Source organism: Hibiscus syriacus, unplaced genomic scaffold (assembly GCF_006381635.1).
Source record: "Hibiscus syriacus cultivar Baekdansim isolate YM2019G1 unplaced genomic scaffold, ASM638163v2 tig00110788_pilon, whole genome shotgun sequence".
Lineage (NCBI taxonomy): Eukaryota > Viridiplantae > Streptophyta > Magnoliopsida > Malvales > Malvaceae > Hibiscus > Hibiscus syriacus.
This window is the reverse complement of record NW_024062863.1, coordinates 2,474,669-2,488,529: the sequence shown is the minus strand read 5'-3', so window position 1 is coordinate 2,488,529 and position 13,861 is coordinate 2,474,669. Positions and strand designations below refer to the sequence as shown.

At 34.4% G+C, this 13,861-nt stretch overlaps 2 protein-coding genes across 2 annotated transcripts; both read right to left on the bottom strand.

Annotated features, from left to right (window-relative positions):
• Positions 1 to 274: 274 nt before the first annotated feature.
• LOC120140750 (ABC transporter B family member 25-like) lies at positions 275 to 2,957 on the bottom strand. Its single transcript, XM_039155732.1, has 8 exons — positions 2,580 to 2,957; positions 2,079 to 2,472; positions 1,886 to 1,961; positions 1,490 to 1,555; positions 1,273 to 1,380; positions 994 to 1,101; positions 714 to 911; positions 275 to 552 (listed from the first exon to the last, which is right to left on the bottom strand). Exons 2-8 carry the CDS (start codon positions 2,165 to 2,167, stop codon positions 352 to 354), a joined length of 846 nt encoding a protein of 281 aa, XP_039011663.1. The 5' UTR covers positions 2,168 to 2,472; positions 2,580 to 2,957; the 3' UTR covers positions 275 to 351.
• Positions 2,958 to 8,189: 5,232 nt separating this feature from the next.
• On the bottom strand, positions 8,190 to 12,584 carry LOC120140615 (probable magnesium transporter NIPA8). Its single transcript, XM_039155579.1, has 14 exons — positions 12,438 to 12,584; positions 12,191 to 12,315; positions 11,613 to 11,700; positions 11,471 to 11,532; positions 10,789 to 10,874; positions 10,602 to 10,675; positions 10,205 to 10,307; positions 9,982 to 10,110; positions 9,796 to 9,895; positions 9,595 to 9,714; positions 9,074 to 9,164; positions 8,921 to 8,984; positions 8,692 to 8,788; positions 8,190 to 8,594 (listed from the first exon to the last, which is right to left on the bottom strand). The coding sequence occupies exons 2-14, from the start codon at positions 12,281 to 12,283 to the stop codon at positions 8,373 to 8,375; spliced, it is 1,329 nt and encodes a 442-aa protein (XP_039011510.1). The 5' UTR covers positions 12,284 to 12,315; positions 12,438 to 12,584; the 3' UTR covers positions 8,190 to 8,372.
• Positions 12,585 to 13,861: the final 1,277 nt, after the last annotated feature.

Below are 13,861 nucleotides of genomic sequence, written 5' to 3'. Positions count from 1 at the left end.
TCAAAACTCCCTCCACCTTGAGAGAACCTAATTGTTCAATATTTCATGGGAGTCTCCCACTTGGGGCTTCATTTAATGAGGTATAGAGAAATCATTCTATTGAAATTCAGTGACCTTGTACATGCACATGCCCATACCAATAAAAATGATCTTTAGTTCTCGTCACTAGATAACTTAGACATTTTTCCTTGGAGCACGGAATATGTTGATATCGTTTTACTCGGTCCGTTTTTTTTTAGGTTTCCTTTAATGAGGTATTCATGTTTATGGCAGAAATACAAATAAGTGTTGAAATACGATTGTTGGATCCTTGTAGTTGAAATACAAGTACTGGTATTGAAATACAGGATACTAATTAGTGTTGGATCCTTGTAGTTGTCTCATGACAAGTGCAGTGTAGATGCCATCCTGTGCGAGAAGTTGTTCATGTGTTCCACTCTCAGCTATCTGACCATCACAAATAACACCCACTTTCTCTGCACTTTTTACTGTTGAAAGCCTATGTGCTATGATTAGAACACTTCTACCACTCATCAATGAATCCATTGCATCCTATCAAACACCATGGCATAAATTATATAGTTAATGCCTGCTTAAAGTCGAATGCCGATGAATATCTAGACTTGTTCAAGGGTCGGATTACTTTTCAGAAACACTCCGACCTACCCGACTGGGAGACGGGATTATGAAAAGCAGCTATGAGTGAGTCTCACCTGAACTAGGTATTCACTCTCAGCATCAAGGGCACTTGTGGCTTCATCCAAAAGCAACACTTTGGGATTCATTAACAGTGATCTTGCAATTGCTAGTCTTTGTTTTTGACCTCCCGACAGCCTCAAGCCCCTTTCTCCGACTACTGTTTCGTATTTCTCGGGAAAATTTTCGATGAATTCATGGGCATTCACCATTTTCTGCACTCGCACAACATTAAAAACATTGCAAAATCTACTGTTTTATTTATTATTAGTAAAAAGATGAATATCATAAGCTTACAGCTACATATTCTATTTCAGTTTTGCTGACTTTGCCATTGATTCCATATCCAATGTTCTCCCCTATGGAACAATTGAATAGAACTGGTTCCTGGCTGACCATACTCACCTGTATTTGAACAAAGCATGAGCACAACATCGGAATATAACACCTCAAACGCGATTACGACACGTAAACATAACATAAAACTGACACAAATATACTTGTTACAAAGTTTAACATCATACGCTCGAGCTATTCTTACGCATAACATTGAGAAAGATCAACAATAAAGACTACCTTTGTATGAAGATATTGATGTGATATTTCAACTAAAGGAATCCCATTTAACAAAATACTTCCCTTGAGAGGATCGTAAAACCTCTCGAGTAAGTTTGCTATGGTCGTCTGCAACAGATTGGAGATCAAGCTTTAGTAATTTGTTAGTCCATGGTGAAGAAAAATGCATCAACTTTCTGGGAAATAACTCACAGGGAAAAGGGGTAGCGACATTTACCTTTCCACCACCACTTGGTCCTACAAGGGCTAATTTTGAGCCTGCCTTCAGTTTCAGTGTTATTCCCTGCAATTCCAATCAGATTTACATTATCTAGTGAATGCATGCATTGGTATTACTTGAATATAACAGTGCTGTTCATCTCCATCATGCTCGGAAAACCTCGCTCAACGATCTCACCGAAATCTCATTTAACTAAGTGTTGCTTGTTCAACATGTGAACCCGATTCATTCCAAAAAAAGGGGGTGCCCAACACCATTGAATCAATGCACATTATTGAGGCAAAACATGGATAAGTTTACTAGAGGATGACAAGTTCCGTTAAACTTCTGTTTTCTGTGTTTTAAATGGTGTGATGTGCTTGAATTCATTTGTGTAGGCATAGAAACCATTACCTTGAGTACCATATGACTTGGCCGAGAAGGATACGCAAACCAGACATCATCCAATTCTACATCTACATCTGGATTCCTGCCATTCAGAGGGATATAACATCATGGTTTAAACGCAATCTGCATTCTTGATTCGTGATTTCTTGCAGTTATCTTGCTCAATTTCATAACATAATGAGATTGTAATTTAACTAACCCCACTGGACACTTATCCCCTGATTTTGGCATGCTTGGGACACGATCTAAGAGCTGGAAAATCCTCCTACTTGACCCTGCAGCTTTCATGGCAGATACATGTGATCCCGATAACGAGGAAATTGAGGATCCAACTGCAGCCACAGAGCACAGAGGGTTTAATTCAATGAAAAAACTTATTGCAAAGAAACATTTTAGTTAATTTGTTCCGACCAAAGTTGCAGAATGAACATGAATATTGTAAAAGTACCTGTAAGACTATAAAGGATGAAAGATATAAAAGAGCCTGCAGTCATGAATCCCATAATTGTCAAGTAGGCTCCATAACTCACCACTATGAAAATAGACAGTTTGGATGCAGCGTTCAGTCCTCCAAAGTATAAACCAACTACTTTCTGTTGAAGAAAATTAACAGCCGCGATATCACGTTCGGGCCGCCGTTTAATTCTCGTACCGATGAACGTGAAGGTGTGTGTGATTGAGAGATGGAAAGGACACTCACAGCTCGTTTGAGTCCAATATTTAGTCTGTCATCAACTTTCTCAGAGTATTTGCATACTGTATAGTCTTCTTGAGCAAATGATCTAATTGTTCTAATAGCTCCAAAAGATTCCTAAACATCAAGACGTTTGTCAAGGAGGACAGAATTGAATGCTTTCGATTTTCAATACAGGTTGTGGTTCTTACAAACCTCGGCAACTGAGGCAGCCACTGCTGCGGCGGCTTGTGTGGTGTGAGAAAATTGTTTGAGATACCGTCCGAATCTACGCATGGCAACTGCAACAACTGGAACTACCGCCAAGGATAACACTGAACACAAATAACAGCTATTGTGGGTCTGGGGCTGCTAAACTCTCAACATTAGTTAAAACTGATTTATGCAAGCAGGGGAAAGAGGGCTGCATACGAGTTAGTTTCCATGATGATGAAAACATGAAACAAATGCCGAAAACGGTACTCGTTAGATTCCGAAGTGCCTCTGAAAGATTGGTTATTGCTGCAGTTTTGATGATCTGTGTATCCTCAGATAGTCTGTTGAGGAGCTCTCCGGTTGAAGTATCATCGAAGAAGGCTATCTCCTGTTGAACAATTTTAGAATGAAACAACATCCAATAACTTGCAGATCGTGGAGGCCGACGCTCAACTTTTGAGAACAGGATTCCCAAAAATCTTGTTCGTTACAAGACTTGAGGATTCAATGATCCATGGATTTTAGTCCCACAGAAGAAATACGGGAATAAGGTATAGGTAGCAACAAGCTGCTGATATGAAAGGCCTTACCTGATGGATAAGGTGACTGAACAAGTTTAGCCTTAGACGAGCTACAATCCTCTCACCAGCACAAGAAAACAACCATGCTTGAGCTGCTCTGCATATCGACCTGATAAGATCAATAAAACATGAACCTATAGACTCGATTTTCGTTTAAAGTTTAAGATCAAATCAAGTAAAGTGAATGGGAAGTTACCCTATTACAATTATCAGTAGAATATATGTTATGGTGTGTTTGATGGCTTCTAAAGCTTCTGATTGCTGTTGTGGGATCTTTGTTTTTCTTGACACAGTGTCTATAATCATTCCACCGTATTTAGGCTGCAATACAAGCATTTTGGTCAAAACTCGAATCGTATACCAACTCAATTTTCTCGTTTAATGGCGACTGCATGAACCGGGCAAAGCCTATGCAGGCGGTGCTGCTATAATATTGGTATGACACACACGAGTCCGAGTAATATAGTATGTAGGTGTACAAAATCTAGAACATAGAAAAAGGAAGGAGCAACGTACAATCCAGAAACTCGATGCAGATGCTACGAAAAGCGCAGCGGTGGCGAAGATAAGCTTCCCAGCATCTGGTTTTGCCTACAAATTGCAGAAACTAGTCCAATTCAATAGTGTGGCCATCTGTATTTTTGGTCCTATGCAAAGGGATTGATGAAAATTTAAGTACCGACCAGTGAAAATAATCTGGACAATCCAACATTAGATTCCTGAAAATGTTCCAAATAAAAGAAATCAAGCCTGCTGCACAAGTGATAAAGATATAGAACAAATAAGTCGACCATCCATCACCTCAGAAGCACCGTCGTGCTCAAAATCCGGTACGGGGTGGTTCGATGACTGGTTATCATTTGCCTGCTTACTTACCTGCAAAAATGGAAGTGGATTGATCCCCTTAAACTATATATACATACATATACAGTGCTTAAAAGACGGGAAAAACATGATACAAAACCAAACAAGATCATATGTATGTATGTCTATATATATATAACTTCCTTGTACAAAAGGGGCACTCTTTCACTGTCTGAATGAGAAATGGAACTTGAGGTCCAATTCATGTTCTGTTTCTTCCCCATTTGGGGGGGGGGGGGAACAACAACAAAATTTGATAAACAAATGCAACAATGTAAAGTTGGAAATTGTTTCTGCAAGTTAGCTGCTAGTGTGTCTATTTTAAGACTTCATGGTATTATAAACAAAGAACAGGAAAATGTTATTTTCGTACATTGTTTATTTTAGGAATAAGTATTCTATCGAGTCGATTCGAAACGAGTTAAAAAATTTAAGTTAGTCGAATTGACGTGTCAAATGAGTCTAGTTGTTTAAGTTTTTTGTTCAAATTTAATCATAATTATTTATAAAATTATGGTATGAATGAATTCCAATTGAATATCTTTCTATAATCATATAAGACATACATATACATTCTTCATATTTCTTTTCATATTATAATATTATTTAATAAATTAACATCATCTACGTTTATAAAATATATTTATAATTTAATTTTTTTAAGAAGATATTTTGAAGAAAAAATATTGATATAATATAAAGGAGTCAATGAATTGATATGAAGAAAAAAATTGTAAAAAATTATAGTTAAAGAATTAAATTGAATAAAAAATAATGTTGAGAGACTAAATTAAAAAAAAAGTAATTCTTTTTGTTAAAAATAGAAATTGAAATCACATAGATATTATATAGTGGTAGAGGAGCATATGATTCAAATTTGGTAAAAAATGAATGATAAAGTAGAAGTAGAAGGAATTAGGCGTGAATATTCGATCAAGTAGAATTAAAAAATTGAGCAAACTACATATTTAGTCATCTATTTATTCTCGTGATTTCGTTTTGGTCATCTAAATATATTTTTTAATTCATACATAACGTTCCGTTTTGGTCACCCGTCGTTAAAAAATAAATAAAACAATTGACGTGTCACCATAAGGCAATTCCACATCACCATTGAAAAAACAATTACCACATCAGTCGTTATGTTTATTTTTAACTGCAAATGATCAAAATGGAATCAAAACATAATATTATGTATGATTTTGAAAAAAAAAATTGATTGACTAAAACTAAACCGCGATAATAGATAAATGACTAAATACATAATTACTCTAAAAATTTTAAACTAATTATAAATTATGGCATGTTTTATTCATTTCCAGTTAATTTTATGGCATGTTTCATGAGACCTTTTATATATCATCAATAAACTAGAAATAAAAGTCCGGACAATTCATTCTTCACCCCTTTCATAGGAAAGGAACTTATTAATTTGATACATTGATTATAGAGTTTTCTATCTTCAACATGATTAATAAATTAAACAAATAGTATTTATTTATTATTTATAAAATATTTATTAGGGATTCGTAATAATTTTTAATCTTATTTATAATATTGAAAAAGTTTCTATCATCGCTTTATCTAGAGATGGATCGAAGAGGGACGGATGAGGGTGATCGCCCGTCTAAAAATTTCAAATCTCTATATATTTTAGATATATTTTTTTATATTTTCTACTGAAAATATATTTTTACCCTCTAAAAGTTTTTAAGTATATTTACTTTTGAAATTTGATAAATTCATCGTCTACATAATCGTGTCCGTCCAAACTCTATCAAATGATTACGTTAAAAAGATAGGTATTGAATGAATTGTGCATGTTTAATGCTTGTTTTTTTTAGATGACAAAGTAAGGTCAAATGGTGTTGAGCATGAATCAAACCGTCTTGGATAAGGTTTCTTTATTTTCATGGAAAAAGAATACGTGTTTAATCTATACTCCAGCATCGATTAAAGACATGATATTCTGAAATTCTTTTAAGTACTATTCAAAAACAATCTTTTAAATATATGAAAAATTATAATAATTTATAATAAAGTTATGAATAATGATGAATGAATGAAAAACACAGATAAGGAGAAAGTTAATTATTTAATAAGACTGAAATTTTATATTAAAAAAATACTTTGATACAAAATATAACATATTATAACATGTTACTCGATATACGGTGTTGAATATAAATACAAGTTTAATATGTATAACATTTTTTAAAATATATATATTTATATATTGCATGTAGATTATATATGAATATTTAAAAAAATGATAAAATAATAATTTATTTTCACCTAACACACATAATGGAATACTAAAGAGATCCAAGTTTCAGAAACCCCCTTTAGCTCATGAGTGAACTTTTCTTCTTTTAGTTACCATTTTTTTTTTCTCTTTGCAAGAGAAAGAGAGGGAGGGAGATTAAGCCAAACCGAAACAAAGATGAGGGATTTAGGATCGATTTCTGTACCGTTATTATTTCTAATGGCAATGCTGCTGATCTTCAACTTCAATTGTTGCGCAGCCGCTGTCTTAGTGGAGAAGAACGACACCTCTTCCGGCTGCAGTGGCCAGATCGACGATGGCTACGGAAGCAGCTTCATAGGCGACGCCGTGGAGTTGGATGTGTTGACGGATTGCTACGTCCACCGTGTGCTCCAAGGCGGCAACGGAAGATCGAAGACTGCGGTCACCAAGAATCGTAAACGCACTCTGAGCTGCGGCAAGGGCAAACCGTATGGTTCATGCTTGGGTGACAAGAAGGATGCCGGGAATTGCGGTACGTTCAATCGTGGTTGCAGGGGGTGAGAAGTAATATGACATAAAGGAAAGAAATTGCGTTTGTTGATTTAGATGTTCTTCTCCTATGCTTTGTTTCTTGAAAATGTTTGGATCTTATTGTCTTGATTTCCCCACTTTAATGTGATTATTTATTTTCCTTTGATTATGATTTGAATGTGATTGATGCTACTTTTTCCTATAACTCGTGATTAATTCGAAACAATTAAATCTTTTTGAGGAAATTTTAAATTGCAAGTCCAATCTCAACAATTAGATATTGTATTTTTTTAAACGACATTATTAATAAATAATCGGGATTATATCTCTATTTTTAGTTAAAATTCTCAAACCAAAAACTCACAAAATGGATCAAATCTGTAGTATTCCATTAATTCACATCGAATATTGTAAATGACTATTCTAAAGATGAGTCTATCGATCTAATTTAATTAAAAGAATTAAATATTAAATTATATCTTAGATCCAAATTTAGGAAAAGCAAAACATATATCAGCCCTTTGTTTGTTTATTTCATTCTGCGTTCTCATGAATTTTGGCATTTCATGCTTTCCAACTCGAGGTTTGTGGAATAATGAGAATGCTTTACTATTTAAAAAGTCATCATTACAATTATGTGCAAAAAGAGGCTGGCAATTAAGAAAATGATATCATGGATATGATGTTTAAAAATATACATTAATTAATTAAATAAATCTAAATAATTACAATGTCCAAACTTTCTTTGACAAAGGGACCTCTTGATGAGAAAATCAATGAATTCAAACATTTCTCTGGCATCCCCGATGCACGTTCTCCTCTACTCCGTTCTTTGAATTATGTTTACGCAGATTACTCAACTATATTAAAATAATCGTTTTAGTCAATTGATTTTATAATATTTTGATAAATATTTAATAGTTATTTTATAACCATTAAACTTAAAAGCGATGGGTTTTTTTTGTCAATCTCGCTTACCGACGTCGGTTTCTGATGTACATTTCTCTGCCTCTTTGCTAACGTCTTCCTCGTTCCCTTGATAATCTTTAAAAAAACGACGTCAGGTTCATAACTGATAGGACCAACGGCACAATGAATATTAACAATGGTCCATAGCCGTAGTTGTTAACCTGCTTAAACTGATAGTGTACTTCTCCGAGGCATTTTATCAAACACTCTTGGAAACATGGAAAGGGCCGCATCCAGAAGTATGCACGACTATACAAATGTTTCATGTATGACCGTGTAATGCTCCGATGAGCAAGGATATGCTAAAAAAGTTGCCACAACAATAACAAATCAACCCTAAGCTACCGTGTTACTAAAAAAACAATGATGTAAAGAACAAAGAATCAAGATCGATGCTCATTGCTATCCCTATCAGGGGATTTGAGGGAGCACCCCATCTCCTTTTAATATCCTTGCACTTTCTTCGTCCACCGCAACCCTACTCCAATTGGAATTTCTCATGGAGAATATCCTCCTTCGGTCGAAACCGTTTCCTCTAAAGCCGGTTATCTTTGATGACATCATAGGCATTACAAGAACCGCCGAAGCATTGATGGAATCCTCCCCGAAGCATAGTGATAGAGCACATGTTGTCTGCAAACATATTTACCGATATCAATGTGCGCACCCGAAATTAGAGTGTAATAATGTTTTTGCTAAATCATAATTCTCCATATCCAATTAGCAGTACCTTTGCCTTGGCAAGTATATCTGTGACCTTCATCACCACTATATGTGTAAATGATTTCATCTCTTTATTATCCGCATCTTCGGATGCCAAGATAAACCTATGAGGAATAATGAGTACAGTCAGTCAAGTATAGTTAGACAATTATGCAAGTACATTGAGGCACTTACAGTTTCGACAACAATAAAGAAAAAAATAACTATTTGTGTGCACTAAGAAATCTGTCTTTTACCTGTCTGTTTCAGTGCTGGAAGACAAATTAGAATTCATATGTGAATTATCCTTTAGTTCAACACCTAAGAAAGGGGAAAAAAAGAGGTCAGAATAAGCTCACACCTTTAAGATCTCCATACAGAAAATTAAATAAAGTCTCCAATCTAAGAACCTCTTGGCTCATCGGGTGCCAGTAAAGAAATTCCTATGAATACAGATATCATTCCTAGTATGAACATAGTTGTTCTCAGTCCGTCAAACACCTGTTTTCGTCAAAAAATGAAACACCATTTGAGGTCATCTGATTCCATTATCCAGAAGTTAGGAGCTAGAGTAGACTTGAAGAATACTGGCTTGTTCAGACTAACTGCATGATTAGCCTTACAGCTTTGGTACATGTAAAATGGAAAAAGCCGTCAATTTTCACTTTAGTTATTTTTATTGAATGATAAGTCCTTACTGAAAGAAAATATTACATAAGGCTGTTCAATAACCAGTAACTGCAAAAAGAAAATGCAGTAAAAATAAATAAATAATTCCAGCAAAATGATATTGCTGTACTGAAGACATATTACACTGAAAATTAATTCATGCAAGCAAGGTGATTTGAACTAAGAATATTGACATAGTATACATTTTGTGTGTGTGTGTGTGTGAGAGAGAGAGAGAGAGAGAGAGAGAGAGAGAGAGAACCTGGTATTCCTGGAAATATATAAATCCTGTACAGATGGAGAAGAAAGTCCAAGCAATTTGAAACATGGGAACAATCAGGATTGCATCAAAGAGAGACAACCCTTCATTTAGCCTTGCCATCTGCAGTAAGTTTAGTACAAGTCTTCTGAAATCACTCTCCAAGACAGAAGCATAAAATATAAATTACGCCATGATCCTTACCCAAAATCCAGCTGTACTCAGAAATAAAAGTGTCATGGAGTATGTGAACCAGCTGTGCAACTGATACCCATTGGACATTGTCAACCTTAAAAGGTTAGATCTATATAATATGAAATTCATGATTAGATTTAATCAAAATGCAAATTTTACTTGAAAGATAAATGGCGTCTAAAACAATTAACTTACAGAGATTTTGCAAATAACACTGAGCATGATCCTACAGCTCCTGAAACTATAGCATATGAAAAAGGAAGCAGCATATTCCAATACGGTCTAAGTTCTTGTCCTGGGAAAGCAAGAAACATTTCCCCTCTCCTGAATGCTTGCATATTAAGGCATGCCCATCAGTTAAAATATGTCTAGAATGAAAGCATCAGCATTATTAAAACAGCTGACTCCCAAATCTCACCTGTAGATATAGTGATGAAATGCAACAACTATGATCAAAATCAGACAGTAAATAAGGAAAGTTATATTGCTGTATTTCTCTGCCAACTGTCCCGGTGTATAAACTGAAAAAGAAACAGAAACGGCCCATGCATTTTATTTTAGAACCAGTGAAACCAAAGCTCAGTCTCCATGCCTGCATGTGGACAAGTCTCTCTCTCTCTCAATGCTTATAAATGAATATATAAGTAATATATATATTGGGTGAGAGAGAGAGACCCAACACATTTATGTCCATGTATTGTTGTATGTCTTCCTTTTCCCCTTCTCATCAACTAGCTGATGGTCAGGAGGAAGGGATGCAACCAGGATGCAAAAGCTAATGCAATCATGTCTAAAAATCAAGTGAGATCAGATACCAGGAGACAGATGGTTGCCGAAGGCGACAAGGAAAAAATTTCCAAGAATTATAAATGCAGTAGCTGCTAGTACCCTGGCAGTAATGGCAATGCCAATGAGACAAGAGTTAGAAACAACATTCAACGAAATAAAATCGACTCATTTCTAGTTATCAAACTTTAACTCTTGCTTCAGGCTAAAACATACCTCACAGTAACCATTTTGTTTAGCACGAAATAAGCAAACGCAATGTTGGATACAAACTGAACAGATCCCAAGGCAGCAAGAAGAGACTACAGAGGAAGAAATAAGAAAAACATGAGAAAGAAAATGAAATAAGCAGAGTTACAACAACACAGCCTCGTACAATGGTAATAACAAGGAAAAAACAAACAAACTGGGAGTTCATTCATCTAACCATAGATTAAAGCCACTTTTGATAAGGCAAGATTTTGTTCATTAATTGCTCCAGATTCTTCCATTTCCATGTAAAGATCATTTCCTTCACGAGTCCATTCACCTATTGGATTCTAGAATTATTCCTCAAAGGATAGACAAGGGTTGTCTTATAGCCATTAGATTCCATATACCAAATTCTACCCCCCTCCCCCCAAACACACACACGCACACAAACAAATGACCATGTTATTTTGCAGTGTCCCAAACTAACAATTGTTCACAATGAGTAAACAATTAATGATCGTCCAGCTTCCTAAAGCTACTTACCAATAACAAAGGGTTAAGGATAAAACTTTGCATCAATCCCACAACATTTAAGGCAAAGAATTTAACTTGGTTTCTTAACCTTAGAGCTTCCTCATGGAAGAGAATTAATGTGTAATGTTGTAGAAATTGAGCCTATTGAGATCAGAAGGCTGGGAATACTAACCTGAGCGGCATAACCAAAGGAAATGAAGTTCAGACAATTTCCAATAATGAAAATTAGAATACCTGCAAATGAAGAATTACATTTTAACATTAGTTCACTCTACAAATAGCATAAATAAACACCCATTTATAGAATTTAGTACCAATTCTCCATGTTTGAAAGTATATGATAGGTTTCAATGGAGCTTTTCCAGCCATTCCTTCCCCATCCATTGTGGAATATCTTTCTCTCTGTGAATTTAAGTAGACCCAATTAGACAAGAAAAATGGCATTAAAATTGAAAATCAAAGCTGTCACACTATAATAGGAATGGACAAGTTACTAAGTAATGAGGTGTGGAAAAGAAAGGACATTTATTTCCAAATTTGATGATGTTTCACCATATGCTAGGAAAAACAAGCAGAAACATATTCACTTCGGATGTAAAGACTGAAAAATCCACCAGATCAACGAGATTCAGATATAATCCAAAAATGAAGGTAAGAGTTTTGATAATGCTCAGACGGACCGGACCTATTAGTAACACCAAAAGTCTGAGTACATGTGTTTTCATGTATGTTTTTCTAGCGTTGTTGAACTCTAATGCAGCAACATAATCATGTCTAGAAGCACATGGATGATTTTATGACTTGTCAAGAACGCTTAATATTATCTAAAAAGTATTTGATCAACATGAGTTGCGAAAACTGAAAAGGAACAAAAATCTAGCAAATTCCATACCTCATTATGACCTAATTTAAGAAGGTTAGTCCCAAAGTTTATGGCAATGCTTCCAAAGAGGTTAATGAATGCTCCAATGACCCAATCTCCCATGATTTAGAAACTTGAATCCCCCTCAAGAAAAGCTGGAAAAAAAAACAACAGCCAGTAAAGATCTTCAGCAGAGCTACAGTTGATATTGACAATAAATGCGGCATCATTCGTTCAAGTCATACGAAAGGAAGAAATGAAAGGGAAAAAACCATACACTAGCATCTGCGTAGATAAAGAGAAACGAAGCGGAGGGTCAAGTCTATGAACACGAGATCTGATATGATCCGATCTAATCGAAGTTCGACCGGTTCCCGAATCTACAAGCGTATTCAATGCCGGCAGCCAATCTTCTTGTTGTTGATAAAACGTAACACCAACAAACTTTACCTGACGGAGAATGAGAACCAGACTTTACTTATGAGCAATTTGCGATTTACAGTTGTTTTTGGAGGCGCAGTGTATCTAAAATCGAAGAATCGAAAACTTTTTTTTCCTCGAAATAAAGAAAAAAAAATAGATTTGTGTTTATAATTTTGTCTGAAAATACACATGTGTCAATGTTTATGTGCGATTCATTCCAACAACAAAAATGAAAGGAATTATACCTACCACTAGTAAATTTTACTGTAAAGTACGTAAACATACATCAAATTATATTAAAATAAAATTTTAATCATAGAAATCTTAAAAATTATAAAATAATAATTAAATTGATCATATTATTATAAAATTTTAATACATTTTATTAAATTTTAAATCCTAAAAAGTTTTATAATTGTTTATTAAATTTAATTATTATTTATAATTATTTAAAAAATTTAATAATTGTTTTAAAAATTTAATAACCAAAAATTCATTTGGGTATAATTTAATGACCATTTGTGTGTTTTACCCAAAATTTGAAACATCTTTCTTCAGAAAAGAGAAAATTGTGTGCATGTGTTTAAAATAAAAATAATATTTATTCTTAATCATTTAAATTAAAAATATTAAATATTTATAATTTTGTGTAGTTTATATTAAATTAATTTCATTGATCAATTAATTTAGATCATGTCTAAACTCAATTTAATCCATTTACAATGTTAATAACTACTTGATTTTGCTTAAAGGATCTAACACTTCATCCCAATAAATCAACTAGTAATTAATATATTACTACGAGAAGAAAAAAGAAGGCAAAGAAAACATAATTGGCATAAAATGAGCCGTTATGAACCAAAACCCCAGAAAGAAAGACCGCGAAAAAATCGGCTGAAGAGGGTAAGAAACCATTTTTAATGATATTTTCATCATATATTTCTTAATACGAAAACAAATGAACTAAACTTTATGCAAACTCTCTCATGATGTGATATTACAGCAAGAGGAACATATGAGGTGTGACAGGCCAAAAGCAATACCACAAGTAGCTAAACGTGGGTAAAAAACTTTATACCAAGCTTGTGTGCACTGATGTAAATTACACACATTTCGGTTCACAGAAAACAACTCTGATAACACGTCGATTACTCTTTACCGGGAAGTACCGCTAGATTTCATTAGCTCGTTGAAACTAAAACACACACCAAACTGTTGGGAAATAAACAAGTAACAAGTAATTTTCCTATAACCAGATTAGTGAGAATGCGAAATAAA

Coding starts and splice junctions, on each gene's coding strand:
- LOC120140615 (XM_039155579.1), bottom strand. CDS start 12,283: ATGGGAGATTGGGTCATTGGAGCATTCATTAACCTCTTTGGAAGCATT. Junction 10,676..10,788: donor AACAAAATGGTTACTGTGAG/GTATGTTTTAGC, acceptor CATTACTGCCAG/GGTACTAGCAGCTACTGCAT. Junction 9,896..9,981: donor GTGTTATTTGCAAAATCTCT/GTAAGTTAATTG, acceptor CATATTATATAG/ATCTAACCTTTTAAGGTTGA.
- LOC120140750 (XM_039155732.1), bottom strand. CDS start 2,167: ATGAAAGCTGCAGGGTCAAGTAGGAGGATTTTCCAGCTCTTAGATCGT. Junction 912..993: donor CTGAAATAGAATATGTAGCT/GTAAGCTTATGA, acceptor GTGCGAGTGCAG/AAAATGGTGAATGCCCATGA. Junction 553..713: donor AGAGTGAATACCTAGTTCAG/GTGAGACTCACT, acceptor GGTGTTTGATAG/GATGCAATGGATTCATTGAT.